The 21,044-nt window shown below is 41.1% G+C and overlaps 2 protein-coding genes, 1 long non-coding RNA gene and 1 pseudogene across 3 annotated transcripts; 3 read left to right on the top strand and 1 right to left on the bottom strand.

Moving 5' to 3' along the window:
• The first annotated feature begins 1,950 nt into the window (after positions 1 to 1,950).
• LOC120570236 lies at positions 1,951 to 4,530 on the top strand. Its single transcript, XR_005641035.1, has 3 exons — positions 1,951 to 2,299; positions 3,905 to 4,212; positions 4,462 to 4,530. It is a non-coding gene; the product is annotated as an uncharacterized LOC120570236 (long non-coding RNA).
• A 3,242-nt stretch (positions 4,531 to 7,772) lies between these two features.
• Positions 7,773 to 8,871, top strand: LOC120570109 (trace amine-associated receptor 8a-like). Its single transcript, XM_039818334.1, has 2 exons — positions 7,773 to 7,945; positions 8,061 to 8,871. The coding sequence occupies exons 1-2, from the start codon at positions 7,773 to 7,775 to the stop codon at positions 8,869 to 8,871; spliced, it is 984 nt and encodes a 327-aa protein (XP_039674268.1).
• A 2,463-nt stretch (positions 8,872 to 11,334) lies between these two features.
• Positions 11,335 to 13,726, top strand: LOC120570108 (annotated as a pseudogene).
• A 44-nt stretch (positions 13,727 to 13,770) lies between these two features.
• On the bottom strand, positions 13,771 to 19,205 carry LOC120570107 (olfactory receptor 1509-like). The gene is made up of 2 exons (XM_039818333.1): positions 18,235 to 19,205; positions 13,771 to 13,978 (listed from the first exon to the last, which is right to left on the bottom strand). Exons 1-2 carry the CDS (start codon positions 19,203 to 19,205, stop codon positions 13,771 to 13,773), a joined length of 1,179 nt encoding a protein of 392 aa, XP_039674267.1.
• Positions 19,206 to 21,044: the final 1,839 nt, after the last annotated feature.

The raw sequence follows: 21,044 nt of genomic DNA, 5'->3' as shown, positions 1-21,044 counted from the left end.
TCCATGGTATCTGTGTGGGCATGGGCTTTGGCTGGGTGAAATCATCGGGTCCCATGTAGGTTTTGTAGTATGAGTCCCACATAGGAAGCCCATATGAGCTGATTACATGGGCCCCATAAGGGACAGGCATGGGCCAATTGGGCATGGGTTTGAACTGAGAACACATATATGGGTCCTGCATAGAATGTTTATGGTCCAAGTGGGCATGGGTTTGATCTGGGAATGCATATATGGGTCCTGCATGGCATATTTATGGGCCAAGTGGGCATGGGTTTGAACTGGGAACGCATATATGGGTCCTGCATAGAATGTTTATGGGCCAAGTGGGCATGGGTTTGAACTGGGAACGCATATATGGGTCCTGCATAGAATGTTTATGGGCCAAGTGGGCATGGGTTTGATCAGGGAACACATATATGGGTCCTGCATGGCAGAGGCGCAAAGTAACTATGTAGGCCTATTGAGTTATGTAATTACTTACTGTACAATTTTTATTAACTTGTAGTAACTCTACATTTAGGCTAATCAAGCATGTTGAGATTGAGTAATTGTAACTCAATACATTTCTAGTCACGCTAGTCACCAAAGAACAAACATTGCATACATGTAGATCTTTTGCCAAAACAATCCATCAGTAATTTTTGTTAGTCGTGCAGAAAATGAAAAATGTAACTTCCCAAAAATGTAAAAAACATCAAAATAGGTCAAAGTTTACGCTGTGTTGAATTAGGCTGTGTATTAGTGGACTCTCAGAAAGGTTGCAGGCCTACCATAACAATTCAAATAATAGCCCAGTCCCAGACGCCTGTCCCTTGGGGCAGAAACACATATTTAGACAAATAACTATGCTCGATATCATCGGCCGATATTGGCTTTAAAATTCAATATCGGTAAATATCGGTATCGGTTTTTGAAATGGTTTAAAATGACTAAAGTATGTCATTTTATACCTTATTGGAAAGCTTGTTTCCTCTCAAAGCGAATGCAGACAAAATTTGGGTGTAGGTTGTTGGCCAACCAGCATAAACACAGGGTTTGTAGAGTAAATAAATTCTTGAGCAGGGTAGATCTAAGCCCCGATGAGTGGAATGAGTTGAATTTTTGTTCTTGTGTGGCTATTTGTTTTCAGTTTACCTCAGTCAAAGAAATGTTCAGTTGGCATCTTCTCTCGAAGGGGTAGTAAGCACCGCACCCCAGTTAGCCTACCGGTTGCTGGCTAGTCCTTAAAAACATTCAAATCCCCAGTATCAAGGGAGTCAAGGAACAGTGGGCAGTAAGCCTATAAACGATCATATATTTCGGTATCTGTATCGGCTAATATCGGTATCGGAAATTAAGCATTGGACAATATTGGTATATCGGATATCGGTACAAAATCAATGTTAAGCATTCCTACAAATAACCCCATACGGTTATCCACATCCCATAGATGCCTGTCCCAATGGTCTATTTGATCAAATAAAACTCCGGGATCCTATTCGAAGTTTTACGGTACTTCATTTTTGAAGATGAGGCCAAATAGCTCACAGACAGCTATCCCTTTATGGACATGAATATGATGCATTTATTACCTCTTAGGAAATTGTAATTCAATATTTGTTAGAAAAGGACTTGCAGGAGGCCTCATCATCAATCTCTCTTCCACTTCTGTGTTGTTAGATGTCCTTGGACCAAGGAGTAGCATGTGTTTCTATCAAGGTGTAGTACATACACCAACAATGACTGATGTGTTGGCTGTAAAAGGTACAGTAGATCTGTTTGAGAAAAAAATAAGGGAAAAACACTTGTTTTGTATCTAATCAATTATTAATGATTAATAGATTGTTGGCATTTTAACTTTTGGTAAAGGAAAACACACATCCAGCCCTAGTCTGGAGAAGTGACGGTGGTTAAAAGTAACTAATACTCTGAGTAGTTTTCTTTTTTACAAATTGTACTTTTACTTGAGTATTTCTCTAACACCAGTACTTTTACTTGTAACAGAGTAATATTTTAGCAATGTAACAGTACTTGTACTTGAGTACAGATTTTCAGTACTCTTTCCGCCTGTTATGCACACAACACCTAATTAGGCTCATTCATAATGAAGCCAGCGGAGCAGTTAACGTTTGTTAATTCTCTCAATTTACGAATTTTACTGTATTTAATTGTTATTTGGTCAGGCAGTTCTTAGGACATCTATAAGGGGCCTGTATGCAAAGGCCTTGTTTCGCGCTCAAAACGTTAGCAGTCCATTCGGAAAGCACTGCTGCTAGCTGTGACTTCAAGGAGAACTTCTATCAGACATTCACAAATTGAGGTAAGTTGAAATATTTTTATTTTTATTAAATAACACTGCAGACTGTACAGTGGTCTGTATTTTTGGTTTGTGCTGTTTAATCTGATGTAGAATCTAACCAAAAGGAAAAACAGCGGGAGAGGTTGGACAATAATTAATATATCACGATAGACTCTCTGAAGCAGACCTGTGCGTCGCTTAGTGTTCACTCTCTCTGGATAAAGACGAGCAGCAGCACAGACACCAGGGGCATCAGACCGGGGATAAAACCAATACTGATTACCAGGGCCCAAGGGGAGAGAGGGCCCTTGAAAAGTCTGGAATATATTTTATTTTACCTGGATATTTTTATTTCCAAATAACATTTCACAATGCATATCAGATGAAATGTAAAGTTAGTGTATTGGCAGAATAACTTGGTTGATTGACTGACTATTTTGTATACAAAAAGGTCTCACCCCCCCCCCCCTGCTAATGTGCCAAATGGTTTAGTCCACCTGCATGCATTACGTTAGCCAGTTCAGTTGAGCGTCTGGTGGAGCGCAAACTTCTGCTGTAGAAATGTCTTTTCTCAAAGAAATCCAAATCATGCTACCAAATAGAAAGGAAAGACATGAGGAGGAGAGAAAACAGAATGAGGGGAAACAATCGGTAACTGACTTCTTTTCAAAGAAAGGTGAGCACTAACTAGAAAACGAAATCCATGGTGCTTGTCAGGGACCAAGCAGTTAGGCATGAGAAGTCGCAAGGAGATTTCAAAAAAGGGTGTTTTATTTTACCCACAAAAAATTCTGACAACAAATAAAGATAAAGTTTGGGCCCTTAAAAGAGATCAAACAAACTGAACTTAAGCTCTGAACATAACAAACTCAAAAATACAACTGACCTCCTATACAAGAAACAAAGGGGACTTATATACTGGGTGATCAGACCAGGTTTGACACCCAGGGGGAGACTAACAATAACACTAATATGTAAATTACAAATAACAAAAGAAAACAACTAAACACTTACTCCAAAAGAAATATAATCTTAATTAACATTAACTGAATAAATGTACTAAAGACAATACAAATCAAAACTCAAATATCTTGAGGACAAATAAAGCTAACTCCGCCCTGACATAACAAGTAGTGGTAGAGTCCAATTTAGCCACCACTCCTATAAAGCTGCTGTAGTTCCAGATGCCACCCCTTTCTCCCTGCAGCCTGCATGCCTCACTCCATGGTGTGGAATCCGCAACACTGGTAAGCTCAAAGAAAACGGTTATATTAGAAAACCAATCCAAAACTAATAAAGTATATATGTAAACTAAATCCAGTGCCCTGTAAGTTATTTAAAACTAAATAAATGTTTACAACAAAATATATAATGTGTCTGAAAAGATATAGAAACCAATCTTAAAGAAAACAGCATGAACTAAGATAAATGTGAGTGTATGAGGTTACCGCCTTTAAGATGGCTGTGTGGCCACAGCTGTGGCCATCACAGTGCTAAACTGCTTGAATATCTCCGTGACTGTTAGCGCTAAAAAACTGACTGAGACAACCCATTGAAAGAGCAGAACATGCACTTGTTGGAGCAAAAAAGAACCTTGCTAAATTGACTTATGTCCTTTGTTTTTAGGTGCACTGAAGAGTAATGCAATGACTCAAAATGTGAAGTGGAAATGGCGCTGTTGAAGTGGTTTACCGGCGCACGTGACCGTGGAGGGGAGAGGGCTGCAAGAGCCCAAAGAGAAAAAGGAGCGTCCCCCACACAGACGCTGAAAAGACTCTTGCCATCCCACTCCTTTTCAACTCCGTTCCACTTTTTCAAGGAGGCTTTTGCTATCTTCTGCCTGACCACGCCCACCTCACCTGTTGCCTATAAATTGATTGTGAACCCTTTGGCTCATTCTTTGCTCACTCTGCTGGCACTCCAATGCAACCTGTGTGAGTCTTCAGGAGTTAACGTGAATCAAGTTATCATTTGTTAGTTTTATGCCATGAGTTACTGTGTCATTGCTATGCTACCATGTGCACTGCTAACTGAATGCCATTGTTTGCCAGCCATGTGCCATAAGCAATGTGGATAAATTGTTTGTTGTACTATCTGAAAGCCTGTGCATTTGTTTGTATGCAGTATGTGTTAATTGACCACTATCATTAATTGTATTATGTTTTTGTTATCCCTTTCTGCAGCACACAGTAACTGCAATGAATCCACGTCACTCTGAATGATAAATAAAATACCACTGGTGCTGCATTGAACCCTGCCTTCTCCCGGTTTCATTCCTCACTCCATACCACCTGATGTCTTCTGACCGAGACTGTTTGCTCACCACACCTTCACTCCACCTGAACCATTCCCATCACTTTACAGTTCCTTCAGATGCCATGAGTGTATTTTGTATTAATGTATTTTTTGGAGAGGTGTTTTTTTTTTTTTCAGAGATTGTTTAAAAATATATTTTTGATTTGTTTACCGGTATGTTGTGACATTTAAATTGTTTTTTAAAGATCATTTTTGTTGTTCAATTTAACAATATACTTCTTGCAGTTCAAAGCGTCAAGTGTCTTTTATTTATCTTGGCCTTACATTCATTCTTCGTTTTTCTTAGATGGCAGGTGGGGCCCAAATGGGTCTGACATGAATTACCCAGTTAGGACCCACATAAGACCCTTACAGGTCCCACTTTTAGTATGTCTGGGCTTCCACGACTTGCCCCAATGTGGATCCCGGGTGCAAGCCCATGATGGGGCCCACATTTGCCGCCCATGAAGCCCCCATCTGGGCCCCACATGTCATTGCTGGCTGGGTTGTAGCATAAATGTAATATGTGTCTTGATTTCCCTGACAGACAACTCACGTAATGGAGTTGTAACACTGACTAGCTACAGCTAGAACAGCTGCATGTAAACGATGGAGATACTAAGACCTAATTTCGGTTTCATTGACATGATTGTTCATACTGCTCAGAGAAATACATTAAAAACACAAACTTCGGTTGCTTTTCTCCTACACTGTAAACATTGCCTCACACTATTAATCTCATACAATATACAGAATACGATAGTACTGTTACTTTACTAACATTAGCTTGCATATGTTTGGGAACCTGATAGCTAATGTGGGTCTCCCATGGCAAAGTGGTCTCAGGTGAGGGGCCAGACTAAGAATGTTTCAAAAAGACTGGAGCCATGCCCAGATGGAAGGCTCGTCAGCAAGCGCCTGATGGCCGGGTTTGCCAGGGAACATGGCCGTGCACAGTCCAAAGAAGCAAAGTGGCACCATCTCCAATTGGCCTACCACCTATGGAAAGAACTTCTGGGGTCGGGTGCGCTGCCACACGTGTGGCAGTGTTGGTCAGGGGCCTCAGCGGCCCAGACCTGGGCAGCAGAGGCTGGCTCTGGGGATGTGGAACACCACCTCTCTGTGGGGGAAGGACCCAGAACTTTTGCAGAAGGTGGAGCGCAACCATTTAGATCTGGTGGGGCTTACATCTACGAACAGTCTCGGATCGTAGGGATATTCACAAGCCCCTGGGCTAGCACTGCTACATTGGAGTTTACTCTGATGAAAAGAGGGTCACCTCCCTATGCCTACGGATTGTGGGAGGAGAAAACTCTGACTATCTTCTGTGCATATGCACTGAACAGCAGATTGTAACCTAAATTGATTTGTGTATGGGGCTCCGGTAGCTCCATGGTGCTGGGAGACGCAGGTGGGCAATGATGGAGACACCTGGAGAAGTATGTTTGGGAGGAAAGTCACACCCTGATCTTAACCTAAGCGGTCTAAGTGGTTAGACTTCTGTGCTAGTCATGGATTGTCTATAATAAACAACATAAGGATGCTCATATGTGTAAGTGTTACCAGAGCACCCTAGGCTAAAGGATTTCTGATACATTTTGTGATTGTATCGTCTGATCTAGGGCCACGTGTTTTGGTATACTTGGGTAAAGAGAGCTGCAGAGATGTCAACCGATAACCATCTGGTGGTCAGTTGGGTCAGTGAGTGGAGGAAGACTCCAGACAAGCCTGGTAAGCACAAACGGGATGTGCAAATAAATTTGGAACGTCTGGAGAAGGCCCATGTCTGAAAAAATTAAGGTCAGCATAAAGGTGCTTCTGGAAAACAGTCCACCACTTCAGGAGGGTAACCATCCAGGCTGTGTACAGTAAGGATGGGACGCTGTGGGACCTCAACTGAGAAGGTAATTGGGTGGTGGAAAGAGCACTTTGAAGAACTCCTGAATCCAACAATGCCTCCTGTATACCTATATGGTAGAGGCAATAGAGTAGAGGCAGAGTTAGATGCTCAAGGGTGGTTGTCGTCGAGACACCTCTTCAACATTGCGTGAAAGTCTGGGACAGGGCAGACCGGGTGGTGGTTCCCCTGTTCAAAAAGAGGGGCCAAAGAATGTGTGCCAGTTACAGGGGTATCACACTTCTCAACCTCCCTCGTAAAGTCTATTCCAAGTTGCTGGAAAGGAGGGTTCAGATAGTCAAACCTTAGCTTGAAGAGGAACAATGCAGAATTCATCCTGGTGATGGAACAACTGACAAGTTCTTCACTCTTACAAGGATCCTGGAGCAAGCCTGGGAGTATGTTGGTAGTCTACGTCTACAATGCTTTATGCCACACTTTGCAAAACACCACACATACCTTTTACATCTTGTCAACAACACCTGTATAACGTTTCAGACCTCTGAATTGTTTAATTGCTTTTTCCTTTCTCATCTTGCAATTGGCCTTTGCCACAAAATATATTTTGACATGTCACAGTGGAAAAAGCACAGCCCTAAATGATCAAATCAATTCATTTTTTTTTCAAGAGTTCCCCATGCACAATTTAATTTTCTTTTTCTTTTTTATAAAGATTATATTTTTGTCATTTTTGGCCTTTATTTTTGACAGCTGAAGATATGAAAAGGGAGAGACAGGGGGAATGACATGCTGCAAAGGGCCACGGATCAGAATTGAAACTGGAACTACTGTGTCGAGGAGTAAACCTCTACATATGGGGTCCCGCTCTACCAACTGAGCTACCTGGGTGCCCCAGGCACACATTCTTGATTGAGAAGCACAAGCATGCAATGGGCCTTAATGGCTAATTAGGGCTAATCATCTGAAAATTGGTTGCTGACTTCATGATTTATTTTTTTTGCATTGTTTGTGTATATAAGGGGATTTTAATCTGTATACATGGACTGACTTTGGAAACCACTTGATATGTCCATTTATCAAGAACCCTGTATTCCATTTAACTGTACGACTGCAGTCACAGAAATGATTCCAGTCCCACAGGAAATCCTGTGTGCAGCAGAGGGTAGCAGATCAAAATGGAGAGGATGACTGCAAGAGGTGAAGGTGGGATGAAAGATGTTCTCAGCTACAGAGGAATAAAATGCAGCAGAGGACAAGGGAGGGAGGGCAGCTATAAATTGATTGTATTACAAAGAGCTTTGCTCAGAGAGTCGGCAGAGCTACTCTTCTCTCTCTCTGATGATGGAGATCCTGGAAGAAGTTGAACTCTGCTTCCCACAACTCCTCAATGCCTCCTGCAAGAAGCCAATGCGTACTCACTTTGAGATCATACTGTCTTACATTATACTGTCCTCCATCACTCTGCTCACCACAACTCTCAACCTGCTGGTCATCATCTCCATCTCCCACTTCAAGTATGGGAGAATTGAAAACTAAATGTTATACTTGTTTGGTGAAAGATAGTCTCATGTTATTTTCTGTCGTATAAATATATTGAATCACAAATTTGTTGCCGGTCTTCCTCACCAGGCAGCTCCACAGCCCTACCAACCTCCTCCTCCTCTCTCTGGCTGTCTCAGATTTCTTCGTGGGCCTCCTCATGTTCTTTCAAATTGAGCTCATTGACGGCTGCTGGTTCCTCGGTGATCTTGTGTGTACTCTGAGTTATCTTTTGTCCTGCATCATTACTTCTGCTTCAGTAGGAAGCATGGTGCTCATATCTATTGACCGCTATGTGGCTATTTGTGATCCTCTGCATTACTCCACTAAAGTCACAGAAAAAAGAGTTCAAGTCTGTGTTTGTCTGTGTTGGATATGTTCTGTAATCTTTCAAATTCTTGTGCTGAAGGATAACTTGAAACAACCAGGCAGATATAACTCCTGCTCTGGGGAGTGTGTGGTTGTCAGTGACTACATCGCAGGACTTGTTGATCTGGTGGTAACCTTTATCGGTCCTGTCACTGTCATCATAGTTCTGTATATGAGAGTGTTTGTGGTGGCTGTGTCTCAGGCTCGTGCCATGCGGTCTCATATTGCAGCTGTCACACTTCAGGGTTCAGTGAAAGTAACTGCTAAAAGTTCTGAAATGAAAGCGGCCAGGACTCTCGGTGTTGTTATAGTTGTGTTTCTAATATGTCTCTGCCCATATTACTCTGTTGCTCTTACTGATAACTTGCTCAATCCTGTATCTGCTGCATTCGTAATATGTCTGTATTATTTTAACTCCTGTCTAAATCCTCTGATCTATTCCTTTTTTTACCCCTGGTTCAGAAAATGTCTTAAACTTGTTGTAACCTTTCATATACTGCAGCCTGGCTCCAGTGAGACCAACATACTTTAGAGAGAAGGATTAAAATGACTTTTGCTATGAAAAGAAAAATATAATTGTCAAACAGTCAATTGTCGCTTTGACTGACAGAAACCACCCAGCATGCACCACTGAATCTGCAGCCTACCACCTCCAAGATGTCCTGATTGGCCATGTCAAATTCAAATCTCAAATTCATGAGATGTGGGGAATTAGCAGAGCTCTTAGGGGGTTAAGGTCAAATCCATATTGAGGCTACTAAATGTCTAAAATGGGATAATATCAGTTTGTATAGAATGTATTGTTGTAAATTAGCCCACATTTACTCATAGCAGTATTTTATATTTTACTTATGCTGTATTTTATGTGTTTTCCAGAAAGCTGTAAAACTGAACTTAAATATACTAGGTTTTAATAAAGATTTGAAAATGTGCATTGTCTATAAACTCTCTATGTATCACATCAGTTTTATGTTCTGATTGGAACTATGTTAACTTGCATCTTCTCTATCAAATGAAATTCAAATTAGTCATAAGATTATTGCTATTCATAAACACCTGAGGTGGGTAGTAACGAGTTACATTTACTCCGTTACATTCATTTTCAGGTTCATAATTGTATTTTAAGGTTGTACCAGAATAGGTTTACATGGTTTGATTTTCAAAAAACACCATATTGCTGTTGTACTGCACAGCTCTCTCTCACTGCTGCAGATCCTCTTTTCACCTGGTTTCTGTTTTAGCTACAGAGTGAGACCTCTTTTCTTCTTCTTCTTCACTACTATCTTTGATTGCACTCGCACATGCTCAGTAGCTCAGATGTAGAGCATGTCAGCTAGCTAACTCTAGAGACAGTAAAAGAAAGGCTGTTTCTCCAACTTCGGTCAGTTACAAGGCAGGATTAGCTGGGAGACTTCTAAATGAGGGCGCACATGTGATGTATGGGACATTGTGTATTGAGTACCCCGTTCCACTAGTTGGCGCTGTGTCGCCACTGTTAGTGTGTTTATCTGAATGTACTAAGTGAATGAGTACGTTAGTAAAAAGATCGGTAGTTTTTCCACTGAAACTCAACGTGTCCGTGTTGTCTCTATTAACAAGATTATCTGAAGTGAACCCACGACATAACATCATTGGCGACGAGGACGACTTTGGATTGCCGTTTGTTTGTTTTTGTTCCGCCACGGTATTGACTGTGTGTGAGGAAGAAAAAGGCGTTTGTGGCGCAGGGAGAAGTGTGGCTAACAGAGGCTAATGAGCTCAACGAAACGGGGAACTACTGCTAATGGAAGGAAATGGCACGACACGGATACATCGGGCAGATCTCTGCTTTCGAAGAGTCAGTGGAGCAGTGGACAGCCTACGTGGAAAGGTTTGAACATTTTGTAACAGCAAATGAGATTGAGGACGATAAAAAGTCAGCCGTTCTTCTCAGTGTAATGGGCGCTGCTACCTACGGACTATTGCGTAGCCTCGTAGCTCCTGACAAGCCAGGGCTAAAGTCATACGATGATATTGTTAGTGTTTTGCAGTCGCATTTTTCTCCGGCACCGATTGTCATTGCCGAGAGATTTCGCTTCCATAAACGAAACCAACAAGAGGGAGAATCAGTGAGCCAATACGTTGCAGCGTAATCAAACAGTTAGCAGAACACTGCGACTTTGGCACGCATTTGTTGGATGCAATGAGAGACAGACTCTGTGTTGGACTTAACACGGAGGCGATACAGAAAAGATTGCTGACCGAGACTGCACTCACTTGGAAAAAGGCTGTGGAAATAGCAGTAGCAATGGAGACGGTAGCAAAAGAAACGCACCAGCTAAGTAATGCACTAAAGATAAATGCACTGTCACTGACTAGCCAGCAACGCTACAAATGTGTGCGCTGTGGAAAAACGAATCACAAGGAGGCCGACTGCTATTACAAGGACCAAACATGTCACAGCTGCGGTAAGGAAGGCCACATATCGAGAATGTGTCGAAACAAAGAGCATGGAAATAAAGAAAGGAAAGTAAAACAAAAAGTGTTTACAAAGAAAAAGAAAAGTGGAGTGTACCACATGGATGCAAAAGAAATGTCCAGTAGTGAGGGTAGCACAACAGATGCAGAGCTAACACTAAACATGGTGGCTCAGAAAGGAAACCTTTCACACATGTGTGTTAAACCAAAGATTGAAGGAAAGACGATTCAAATGGAATTAGACACAGGCGCTGCAGTTTCTCTAATATCCAAAGAACTATATGACATGCAGTTGTGTCATGTACCTTTACGCCAAACGAATACTATACTGAAGACATACACTGGCGAGCTGATTTCACCGGAGGGGGTCATCAAAGTCTTGGTAAAAATGAACAAGCAGAAGGCTAAGCTACCACTGTACGTGGTCAAAGGGGCTTCACCACCGCTCTTTGGGCGGGAATGGCTGCGGAGAATACGGATTGACTGGCGGGAGATTAAGACTTCGTTGGAGGAGACTTTAGAAGCTGTGCTACAGAGGCACAATGAAGTCTTTAAAAAGGAGCTGGGCACAATGAAAGGCATTAAAGTGGCCATAGCTCTGAAACCGCGTCATCAACCACGGTTTTGCCAGGCAAGAGTCGTTCCCTATGCTCTGAGGCCAAAAGTTGAAGCTGAGATTGATCGGCTGAGGGAACAGGGCATCATATCGCCTGTCAAGTTCAGCGACTGGGCAACACCCATCGTGCCAGTTGTGAAAAAGAATGGAGATGTTAGGATTTGCGGTGATTTCAAAGTGACAATCAACCCCGTTCTGCAGGTGGAGAAATATCCGATTCCTCGGATTGAGGATTTATTCGCATCACTGTCAGGGGGGCAGCATTTCAGTAAGCTGGACTTGTCTCACGCATATCTGCAAATGCCTGTGGAGGAAGACTCTCGCAAATATCTCACCATAACAACATCAAAAGGGCTGTTCTGTTACAACAGACTTGCCTTTGGAATCACGTCGGCCCCAGCAATATTTCAGCGGGCCATGGACCAGGTTCTCCAGGGTCTTCCGAACGTCCACTGCTATTTGGACGATATTTTGGTAACTGGCCAAGACCGCCTTCAGCACTTGAAGAACTTGGACGCTGTCCTGGGACGCCTTGAAGAATTCGGCTTACGTGTCCAAAAGGAAAAATGTGAATTTTTCAAGGATTCACTGGAATACCTGGGCCATGTTATCGACGCCCATGGCCTGCACAAGTCACCAGAGAAAGTGAGGGCGATTGTGGAGGCTCCTGCACCGACGAATGTGAGTCAGCTTCGATCCTTTCTAGGGCTGATTAACTACTACGGCAGGTTCATTCCAAACTTGTCAACCATTCTTAGCCCACTCAACGCACTTTTGGGCAAAGGCAAACCATGGCGATGGACCTCAAAATGTGCAACAGCATTTCAGGTGGCCAAAGAACAGTTGTCATCGCAAAGTGTGCTTACCCATTACGACCCGCAACTGCCCATCCGGCTGGCTTGTGATGCTTCACCATATGGGGTAGGTGCTGTAATTTCGCACATCTTTCCAGATGGACAAGAGAGGCCCATAGCTTTTGCATCACGGACCTTGAATAAAGCAGAACAAAAGTATGCACAGATTGAGCGTGAAGCTCTTGGCATTGTATTTGGTGTGTTCGAAATTCCATCACTACCTATATGGTAGGAAGTTTACGCTCCTCACTGACCATCGCCCTCTGACCACAATTCTGAGTCCCTGCAAAGCAATACCATCTATGGCAGCCGCCAGAATGCAGCGGTGGGCTCTGCTGTTGGCTGCTCATGATTACAGTATCCAGTACAGAGAAGCCGCACGTCATGGCAATGCTGATGGGCTGTCCCGCCTGCCACTTGCCACGTCAGTTAAGGAGAAACCCAACACTGTGGACAGTTTTCACATTAAACACTTGGAAATCTTACCCGTGAGCTGTAAAGAAATCTGCAGAGAGACCAGGACCGATCCTGTCCTTGCTCAAGTACTGGAAATGGTGTCCACAGGTCGTTTTCCGAGAGTTCAGCATGTGGACAGCACACTGGCACCATTCATCAGTAGGAAGGATGAACTGACTGTTCAGCAACAGTGCCTCATGTGGGGTATCCGTGTTGTCATCCCTCCTAAGCTGCGACCCAGAGTGTTGTCCGAGCTACACACGGGACACCCTGGTGTTGTCAAAATGAAAGCCAGACGCCGCCGCGGTTACATGTGGTGGCCAGGAATTGACGCTCAAATCGAACAAAGTGCGAAGACCTGCCAATCCTGCCAACTCACACAAAAAGCACCTGGACCATCGCCTCTCCATCCTTGGGCATGGCCAGGAGCTCCATGGCAGAGGATTCATGTTGATTTTGCCGGTCCCTTCCAAGGCCATATGTTCATGGTGGTCGTGGACGCCCACTCCAAATGGCCTGAAGTGCACTTGATGAGTTCTACCACGACTTCCAAGACCATACAGGTGCTGAGAGGGCTATTCAGTCGTTACGGCCTCCCAGAGGTTTTGGTGAGCGATAATGGTCCCCAGTTTACATCAAAAGAATTCGAGACATTCATGAAGAACAACGGGGTTAAGCACATACGCTCTGCGCCATTTCACCCCGCCACGAATGGCCTGGCAGAACGTTTTGTGCAAACATTCAAGCATTCATTGAAGTGCTCCAAAGGCACAATTTCAATCCAACACCGACTGGATGCATTCTTACTGTCGTATCGCAACACTCCGCACTCCACCACAAAAGAATCGCCATCCATGCTGTTCATGCATCGCAAGCTGCGTTCCCGACTCGACCTGATGAAGCCTAGCGTTGCAAGAACAGTGGAGAAAGCACAAGAAGAGCAGTGTGTGGCCCGACGAAACGTGCTAAGGCCAGGTCATTCAAAGTGGGTGACACAGTATTAGTGCGTGATTATGGGAGAGGAGAGAAGTGGACACCTGGAGTGGTTTCAGCTGAAACTGGTCCTGTGTCTTATACGATCAACGTGGGATCTTCGGAACACTGGAGACGGCATGCTGAACAGATGCTTGCTCGACATGCAGAGTTGGATGTTCCCGAGTCTTCGGAGTCTACTTCCATTGCACCAGATCTGCCTTTGTTGGAGAACACAGTTCCTGACCCAGCTATTCCATCTCCTGATCCAGTGAGTGTACAACCTATTCCGGTAACATCAGAGGTGGTCAACACACCACATCAAGAGACTGGTAAGCGATACCCATCTCGTGTCATTACGAAACCAGTTCGTTTTAGCCCTTAAGAAAATCCATAAGTTGTTTGACACATTTTTGGATAAGAGACTGTTACATTTGTGTTCATTTAGATTTAAGAGTCATGTCTCAAGAATAAGGGCATAATAATCCCTTGACTGACTCGGGGTTTGGGACAGTCTACTCCCTACCTCAAGTTTAGGTAACATTATACACGTTATAAAAAAAATAGATATTTGTGTTCATGTTCATGGAGCACAACATTTAGTGGAGAGGAGATGTGATGTATGGGACATTGTGTATTGAGTACCCCGTTCCACTAGTTGGCGCTGTGTCGCCACTGTTAGTGTGTTTATCTGAATGTACTAAGTGAATGAGTACGTTAGTAAAAAGATCGGTAGTTTTTCCACTGAAACTCAACGTGTCCGTGTTGTCTCTATTAACAAGATTATCTGAAGTGAACCCACGACATAACAGCACATGTAAGTAGTTCTTTTGTAGATTATGGTGAACTTGTATGTGTTGTAGCAGTGCTTTGCTATTGAGAACGACGTAGCATGCTAGCGTTAGCCAGCTCATTTCGGACTGTGACGTCACAGTCCGAGCCGATTTTGAACAGCTCACCAGGAGACTGAAGGCAGGACACATTCAGAAACTGTATCTCACTCAAAACAGCATGGATGGATTTTTTTCAAAGTTTGTATGTGTGTGGAAGCACCAGATACACAAAAGAACACCCCAAATCCCAGAAAAAGTGATTCTTTCATAATATGGGCACTTTAAGTTTATATATTAGGGCTGGGCAACGATTAAAAGTTTTAATCGCGATTAATCGCATGATTTCCTTGATAAATCGCGATTAATCTCATTGTTATACGCAAAATCCAATAATGAATTCAAAAGTAGTGTATAGCGCAATTTTATTTTAAATGTGCTGCCATATGAACAAAAGTCCCATAACGTTTGTTCTGCAAACACTTAACATCAGCATTTTGTTTATACAGTAGCAGTTAAAATATTTGCAAAGCAGTGATCATGATCAAAAGGCAGATGTCTCGCTGCAGTGATCATATTTCGTGCACTATCTGTGCTGAGCGAGGTGACTTTATTTGACACATTCCACTGCTGTGCAACTTCAATAAAGTGTCCCGCGCACGTTTCAGGATAATGTCTCTCCTCTGTTTTCATTACAGTCAGAGCATGTGAATGCAGTGCCCACTGTTCATCAATATAATGCACTGTAACTCTGAGGTAATTATGTTTACCCAGTGATGTCCAGTAGTCCCCAGTTAGAGCAACAGCAGGTGCACGTTGTAAAGTTGTCGCTTTTGCAGTCCTCTCCTTTTCATACAACTTGTGTATTCTTCTTGTGATGGTGCGTCTTGAGGGAATCTCATACCTGCCATCATTTGTTGCCATTCTCAGAATGTTTCTCAGAATGACGTCCTCCACAACAGGGCCTGCAGTCTGTTGCTATGGCATTTAGCTTCTCTTGCCTTTGTTTATCTATACTTCTCCCAAATGCTGCATCTAACGTAGTCTGCCGAAGCCTTGCACCACTGTTGGTTTCGTTGAATGATTTGCTGGTATCAACTGTGTGTATGCATTTAGGTGATAAGAAAATTCAACTTTGCAGCGGTTACAAATAACTTTGGTTCTGTCGACTGCACCGTGTGGAAGAATTTTAAAATGAAAATGGCCAAAAGTTCCGTACCCTTCTCCATGTTCGTTGGTTTGTTTATCCGCCCATTCTTTTCTTTTCCGATTCCCTGTGAGCAACAGACTTTTACAATAATAAAAGAAATAATACAAACTACATATATGTATATCAAATATCAATCAAATATAATATTTATATAAAATTTGTGGTAGGGCAAAAAAATAGATTCAGCAATACATTCTGAGGCTTTTTCTGATGAATAACCAATATGCTAATAATACTAAAATTTTGATAATTCATTGATTATTGCTACAGAGATTTTTCTTATACTCATACATAAAACTGCTAATCATGAAATCTTGTGATATGTGTTATAAAGATGCAAAAAAACCTTTTTTGGTAAATAATGGAAATAAATTGTAATCTGTTTAAATGTGAATACAGTATTGTGTGTATTTCATGTTATTATTCTGCTTAACCTGTTTATTTGCAATTGTTTTCAACACAATGTCCAATTATGTTTTACGGGTCACTTTATGGGAAGTGTAAGCTTATTGTCCTGTATCATAATAAATAAAGTCACTCTAAGTCATTATTTGGTATTTTGAGATATAAATAAGCCTTGCTTAACTGTGTTATCCTTAACATTTTTATAGTTGTGTATGATTCAGTGTTCTCCCTCTCATGTCAAATAAACTAACTAAACATACTACAACCTGTTAAATATAATTTGCCCTGCATGTGTTCATTCTCATTTAAATTTTGAATTTGCCCAAACAGGCCACCTCTCCTTATGACCTGTCTCTCTTAGTTACGCTGTTATAGTTCTAGACTGCCAGAGGACTTCCTTCCTTTGACACAGGCTCTCTCCTCTCCTTTTCTATTACCATTTGTGTGCATCCCGTCCCAGAAATGCTTGTTATTAATCCTAGCTTCTGGGGAGTTTACTCCCCGGAGTCCTTATGTTTTTTCACCCAGCGTATTTCCTTGGAGAACGTTGGAACCAAGATCTTGGTTGCAGCTGTCGCCGTGGTCCTGCTGCACTCCTTGCTAAGCTTTGCGGTGCCCTGCAATGTCATGCTGCGTCCTGCTAAACCCTGCTGCTTCCTGCTACGTCCATCCATGCTCTGCTGGGCCACGCTACATCCTGTAACGCCCTGCAGCGCACTGATATGACATGAACTACTACGACTAACATTTGAAGTCACTGTTCCATTATTAATGTGACTATTACTGCCACTGTTCATCATATCCCCAACAGGCACCGTCAGACACCGCCTACCAAGAGCCTGGGTCTGTCCGAGGTTTCTTTCCAAGAGGGAGTTTTTCCTCGCCACTGTCGCACTGCATGCTCTTGAGGGAATTACTGTAATTGTTGGGGCTTTGTAAATTATAGAGTGTGGTCTAGACCTACTCTATCTGTAAAGTGTCTCGAGATAACTCGTGTTATGATTTGATACTATAAATAAAATTGAATTGAATTAAACTTCTTGTATGTTTTTACATTTAAAAGGGGATTTCTGATTTATGTGGCTCAATAAGGAAAATGTTCAAGTTTCATTCAGCAGGTCAAATATTTTTTGTCAAGGGGCAACATCCACCCCACATCTCAGTATTTGCTTGCCTCTACTTTAGATCTTCATTTGTGTTTGATAAAAATGTATGTACTTTAAAGTGCTCATATCATACTTTTTGGCTTTATTGTGTTATTACTCTGCTTCTTACTCGGGGATAGAGCTTTTTCAGTTGCAGGTCCTAAGCTCTGGAATGCTCTTCCCCTCAATATTAAAGCAGCTAGCTCTACTGAGTCATTTAAATCACTTTTAAAAACTCATCTTTTTGAAATGGCTTTTACCACAAGCTGAGCTGTGACATTTTAAAATTTTTTTTTAAAATTTTTTTATTTTTTTTTTTTTTTTTTTTTTTTTTTTTTTTTTTTTGTTTTCAGTGGGTTTTTACTTTTTCTTCTTGGCTAATTAGTATGTTTTTTATGCTGTTACCGGTATTAGTATCTGTACAGCACTTTGGGGCAGTAGTGACTGCTTGTAAATGTGCTCTATAAATAAACTTGACCTTGACCTTGGCTTGTAGTGATGACCTAGGTACTCCCAACAAAGATGGATTAGAAGTGTGATGACTCACTCGGTAGCTAAAACAGAGAGCTCAACACACAGGTTGAAAAAAAGATCTGCAGCAATATGTAGTACAACAAAAATATAGTGTTTTTTTGAAAATTAAACCATGTAAACCTATTCTGATATAACCTTTAAATACAATTATGAACCTGACAATGAGCATAATATGAGCACTCTAACTATTTATTTGTGGGTACACATAATACATCAATACTCCATCAAGTAATTATTTAAAAAATAATACATTGCATTTTCACCATTACAAACACAACATTCCTTGCTTGAGTACAATTAATAAACCTCTTACAGGGCAGCAACCCAAGAAGATTCCAGTTTTGTATTTAAAGCAATGACAACAAAAATATTGCCACAATATAAACTGTGCTGTATTATCTTTATTAAAAATGGACGCGAGAATGTAAATACGCTGCAGGAAAATGTAGAGTTGCAATGATTTTAATGTCAACAAATGTTTACAAGCATGTCTAATTTTTGACAGTTTAAGCCCATACATGATTGGATTTTGAAGAGGCTGAACAATCACTACATACATGGACAAGACAACACACAGTGGATATGGAACAGAGAACATGTCAAATCTCTGAGTGATCAGACTGTAAAAACAGGCAAAGACAAAACTAATGAGTGAAATCAAATGTGGAGTGCAGGTGTCAACAGCCTTCACTTTGGTCTCTTTGGAACCTTTTAAACACACAGCCAAAATTTTGACATAAGTGAATGAAATATAAGTGACAGGAACAGCAACAGTGAAAAAAAGTCCAAACACCAGATCATGAATAAGTGACACTGTTCTGTCTGGTGAACAAGAAAGTTCAACTACAAGGTGATGTGCACAAAAAACCTTGTGGATGACAGTCCCACAACGCTTTAAACGAATAGTGAACGACAGTAAAACTCCAACCTCTACAAAGGAAACTATCCAAATAATAAGAATTACCTTTAATACTATTTGTTTAGTTATTATGGCATTGTAATGTAAAGGCTTACAAATACATATAAATCTGTCATATGCCATTATTGTTAATGTTCCAAATTCAACAGCTACATACGTATGAATGTTAAATATTTGAAGGAAACAGAAATGGACAGGAATTTCATGAGTGTCCAACAACACTTGATGCATCAAGCAAGGCAACAAGGACGTGCTGCCATATATTTCATTAACAAACAAATTACACAGGAATATGTACATGGGCTCATGCAGATTTCTGTCAACATAAATAATGACAATAAGAACTGTGTTGGCCAAAATAACTGATATGTAAAATAGCAATGCCACAGTGAAATACAAGTACTTTAAGGGTCCCATGTTACCATACATAGCCAACACAAATGACTTAATCTGTGTTGAGTTCTCCATCGGCCCAGTAGTAAGACACAAGCAATTTAGATGATAGATTAATTCAAAGTTATAGAATATAGTCATGGAAAAACATAGTTTGTAATAAACATGAACTTTTTAGTAGACGTTTACCTATACCATAACATGTCAAGAAAACCTGGAATTAGAAACATCCATTACAAATTGCAGAGATTAATGTGTAAGACCTTGTGAAAATGTGTGTGTCATATTACTCATATCAGAGATGACATTTACTAGTCAGAGATATGGATGACCAATAGGAAACTGAAGACTGCCATAACCTCCCCTCCCTACTGAGACAAACAGAAGCAGTTGCTGAACCTTTATACTTTTGTTCTGGCCAACAAACAAACATGCCAAGCAGAATATTAAACCAATCAAGACTGAGCTATTGTTTCTTGTAGAATGCAGCCATATTTGGATGTAGGCAAGTGCCAGAGGTGGGACCAAGTCCTTGTTTTGAAAGTTGTTGTGAATCTTTAACATTCCCGTTCTGTGAAAACTCTGAGCAAATCCTCTCATCTGTTTTAATTGGCATCATAAATTGTTGTAACAATATTCCTTCCTGAAGATGTATCTGGCGTGAACCTACCTTGAACCAATCCTCCTTTCCTCTGGTGCCCCCCTTTCTTATCTATACTCCGTCATCTAAGTGAATGGAGCGATTATTTTTATTAATATTCATTAATTTAATTTAAATGTATTATTGTGTGTCTAATTAAACCTTTAGAACAGAGATCTTCAAAGAGTCCGGGACCCCAAGGGGTCCTCAGAGTTACTGCAGGGCGCCCCAAATTATTGTTAATTCTTTGAAAGATTTTTCAAAAAATAAAATGTGAATCCAACATATTATTAGCAAACATGTATGTTTAACATTAAAAGATGATTTATAAAATCATGCCAACAATTATTATTTTAACAGCTTAGTAGGGGAGAGCGGGGTATGTTGTCACACTTTTCACACAGACTAACATTTACTGAGCACCATACATCACAATGGTATAAATGTCATACCATATGAAAGAAGGAAGTCTTGGGAACATATGTTGTATTCATAACATTTTCATATCTTATCTCATTACGGAGTTGTAGACTGTTGAATAGAGAATGTGCACTTGTGACAATTTGCCCCATCGCCGGGTAAGTTGTCACACTAGATTATCTAAAAATAAAAACACAACTAATTTGTGAATATGGATTTCCAGAACTGGAAATATAAACAATCATGCCTAGAGAATCTGGAAAAACAATACACATTTCAATCAAAACACATTAAGTGGCAATATCACTTTACTTTGAACTTCAAACTGACGTTCTCTGGTTTGCACATAGATTCATGATAACTGCATGGAATACTGCAGATAACGTGCTTAACTTAACATGTTTAACCTCTGAACTAAACAGATGCCCTGGCCTGCATTTGACTAATAAGACTCATCTCCAGAGTCACAAGTTGTCACACGTGACGACTTGCACCAAAGTCAGTGAGACAACTTGCCCCAAACTGACATGTGTGCTAATGTTGGCTAAATCTCTAGGTTAGCTCAACATACCACTTTAGCTAAAGTATCAAAAGACTCGTTACTGTCTCCTCTATTTTGTGCAAAATAATTATTTTTAACATTCCTACCTAACAATGTTGTATTGCATAAAATGTAAAGTGCACATTTTTTACTTTTTAAGCAGAAAAATAAGAAAATTGTGCTAACCTCAGATTAGAGTGATCTTGACCACATGTGAACAGGAAGTTGACTATAGAAGAAGTCACACAAAGTGGCTATTTGATTTTTGAGATAGAGCCTCTAGTGTTGGAGTTATGAACAGTGTGACAACTTA

Source organism: Perca fluviatilis, chromosome 12, assembly GCF_010015445.1.
Source record: "Perca fluviatilis chromosome 12, GENO_Pfluv_1.0, whole genome shotgun sequence".
NCBI classification, from domain to species: Eukaryota; Metazoa; Chordata; class Actinopteri; order Perciformes; family Percidae; genus Perca; species Perca fluviatilis.
The sequence above is the reverse complement of the archived record's forward strand: the minus strand, read 5'-3'. Positions and strand labels throughout refer to the sequence as shown.

Coding starts and splice junctions, on each gene's coding strand:
- LOC120570107 (XM_039818333.1), bottom strand. CDS start 19,205: ATGGAGAACTCAACACAGATTAAGTCATTTGTGTTGGCTATGTATGGT. Junction 13,979..18,234: donor CAGCGTATTTACATTCTCGC/GTCCATTTTTAA, acceptor TTACCGGAATAG/GTTGTACACTCACTGGATCA.
- LOC120570109 (XM_039818334.1), top strand. CDS start 7,773: ATGGAGATCCTGGAAGAAGTTGAACTCTGCTTCCCACAACTCCTCAAT. Junction 7,946..8,060: donor ATCTCCATCTCCCACTTCAA/GTATGGGAGAAT, acceptor CTTCCTCACCAG/GCAGCTCCACAGCCCTACCA.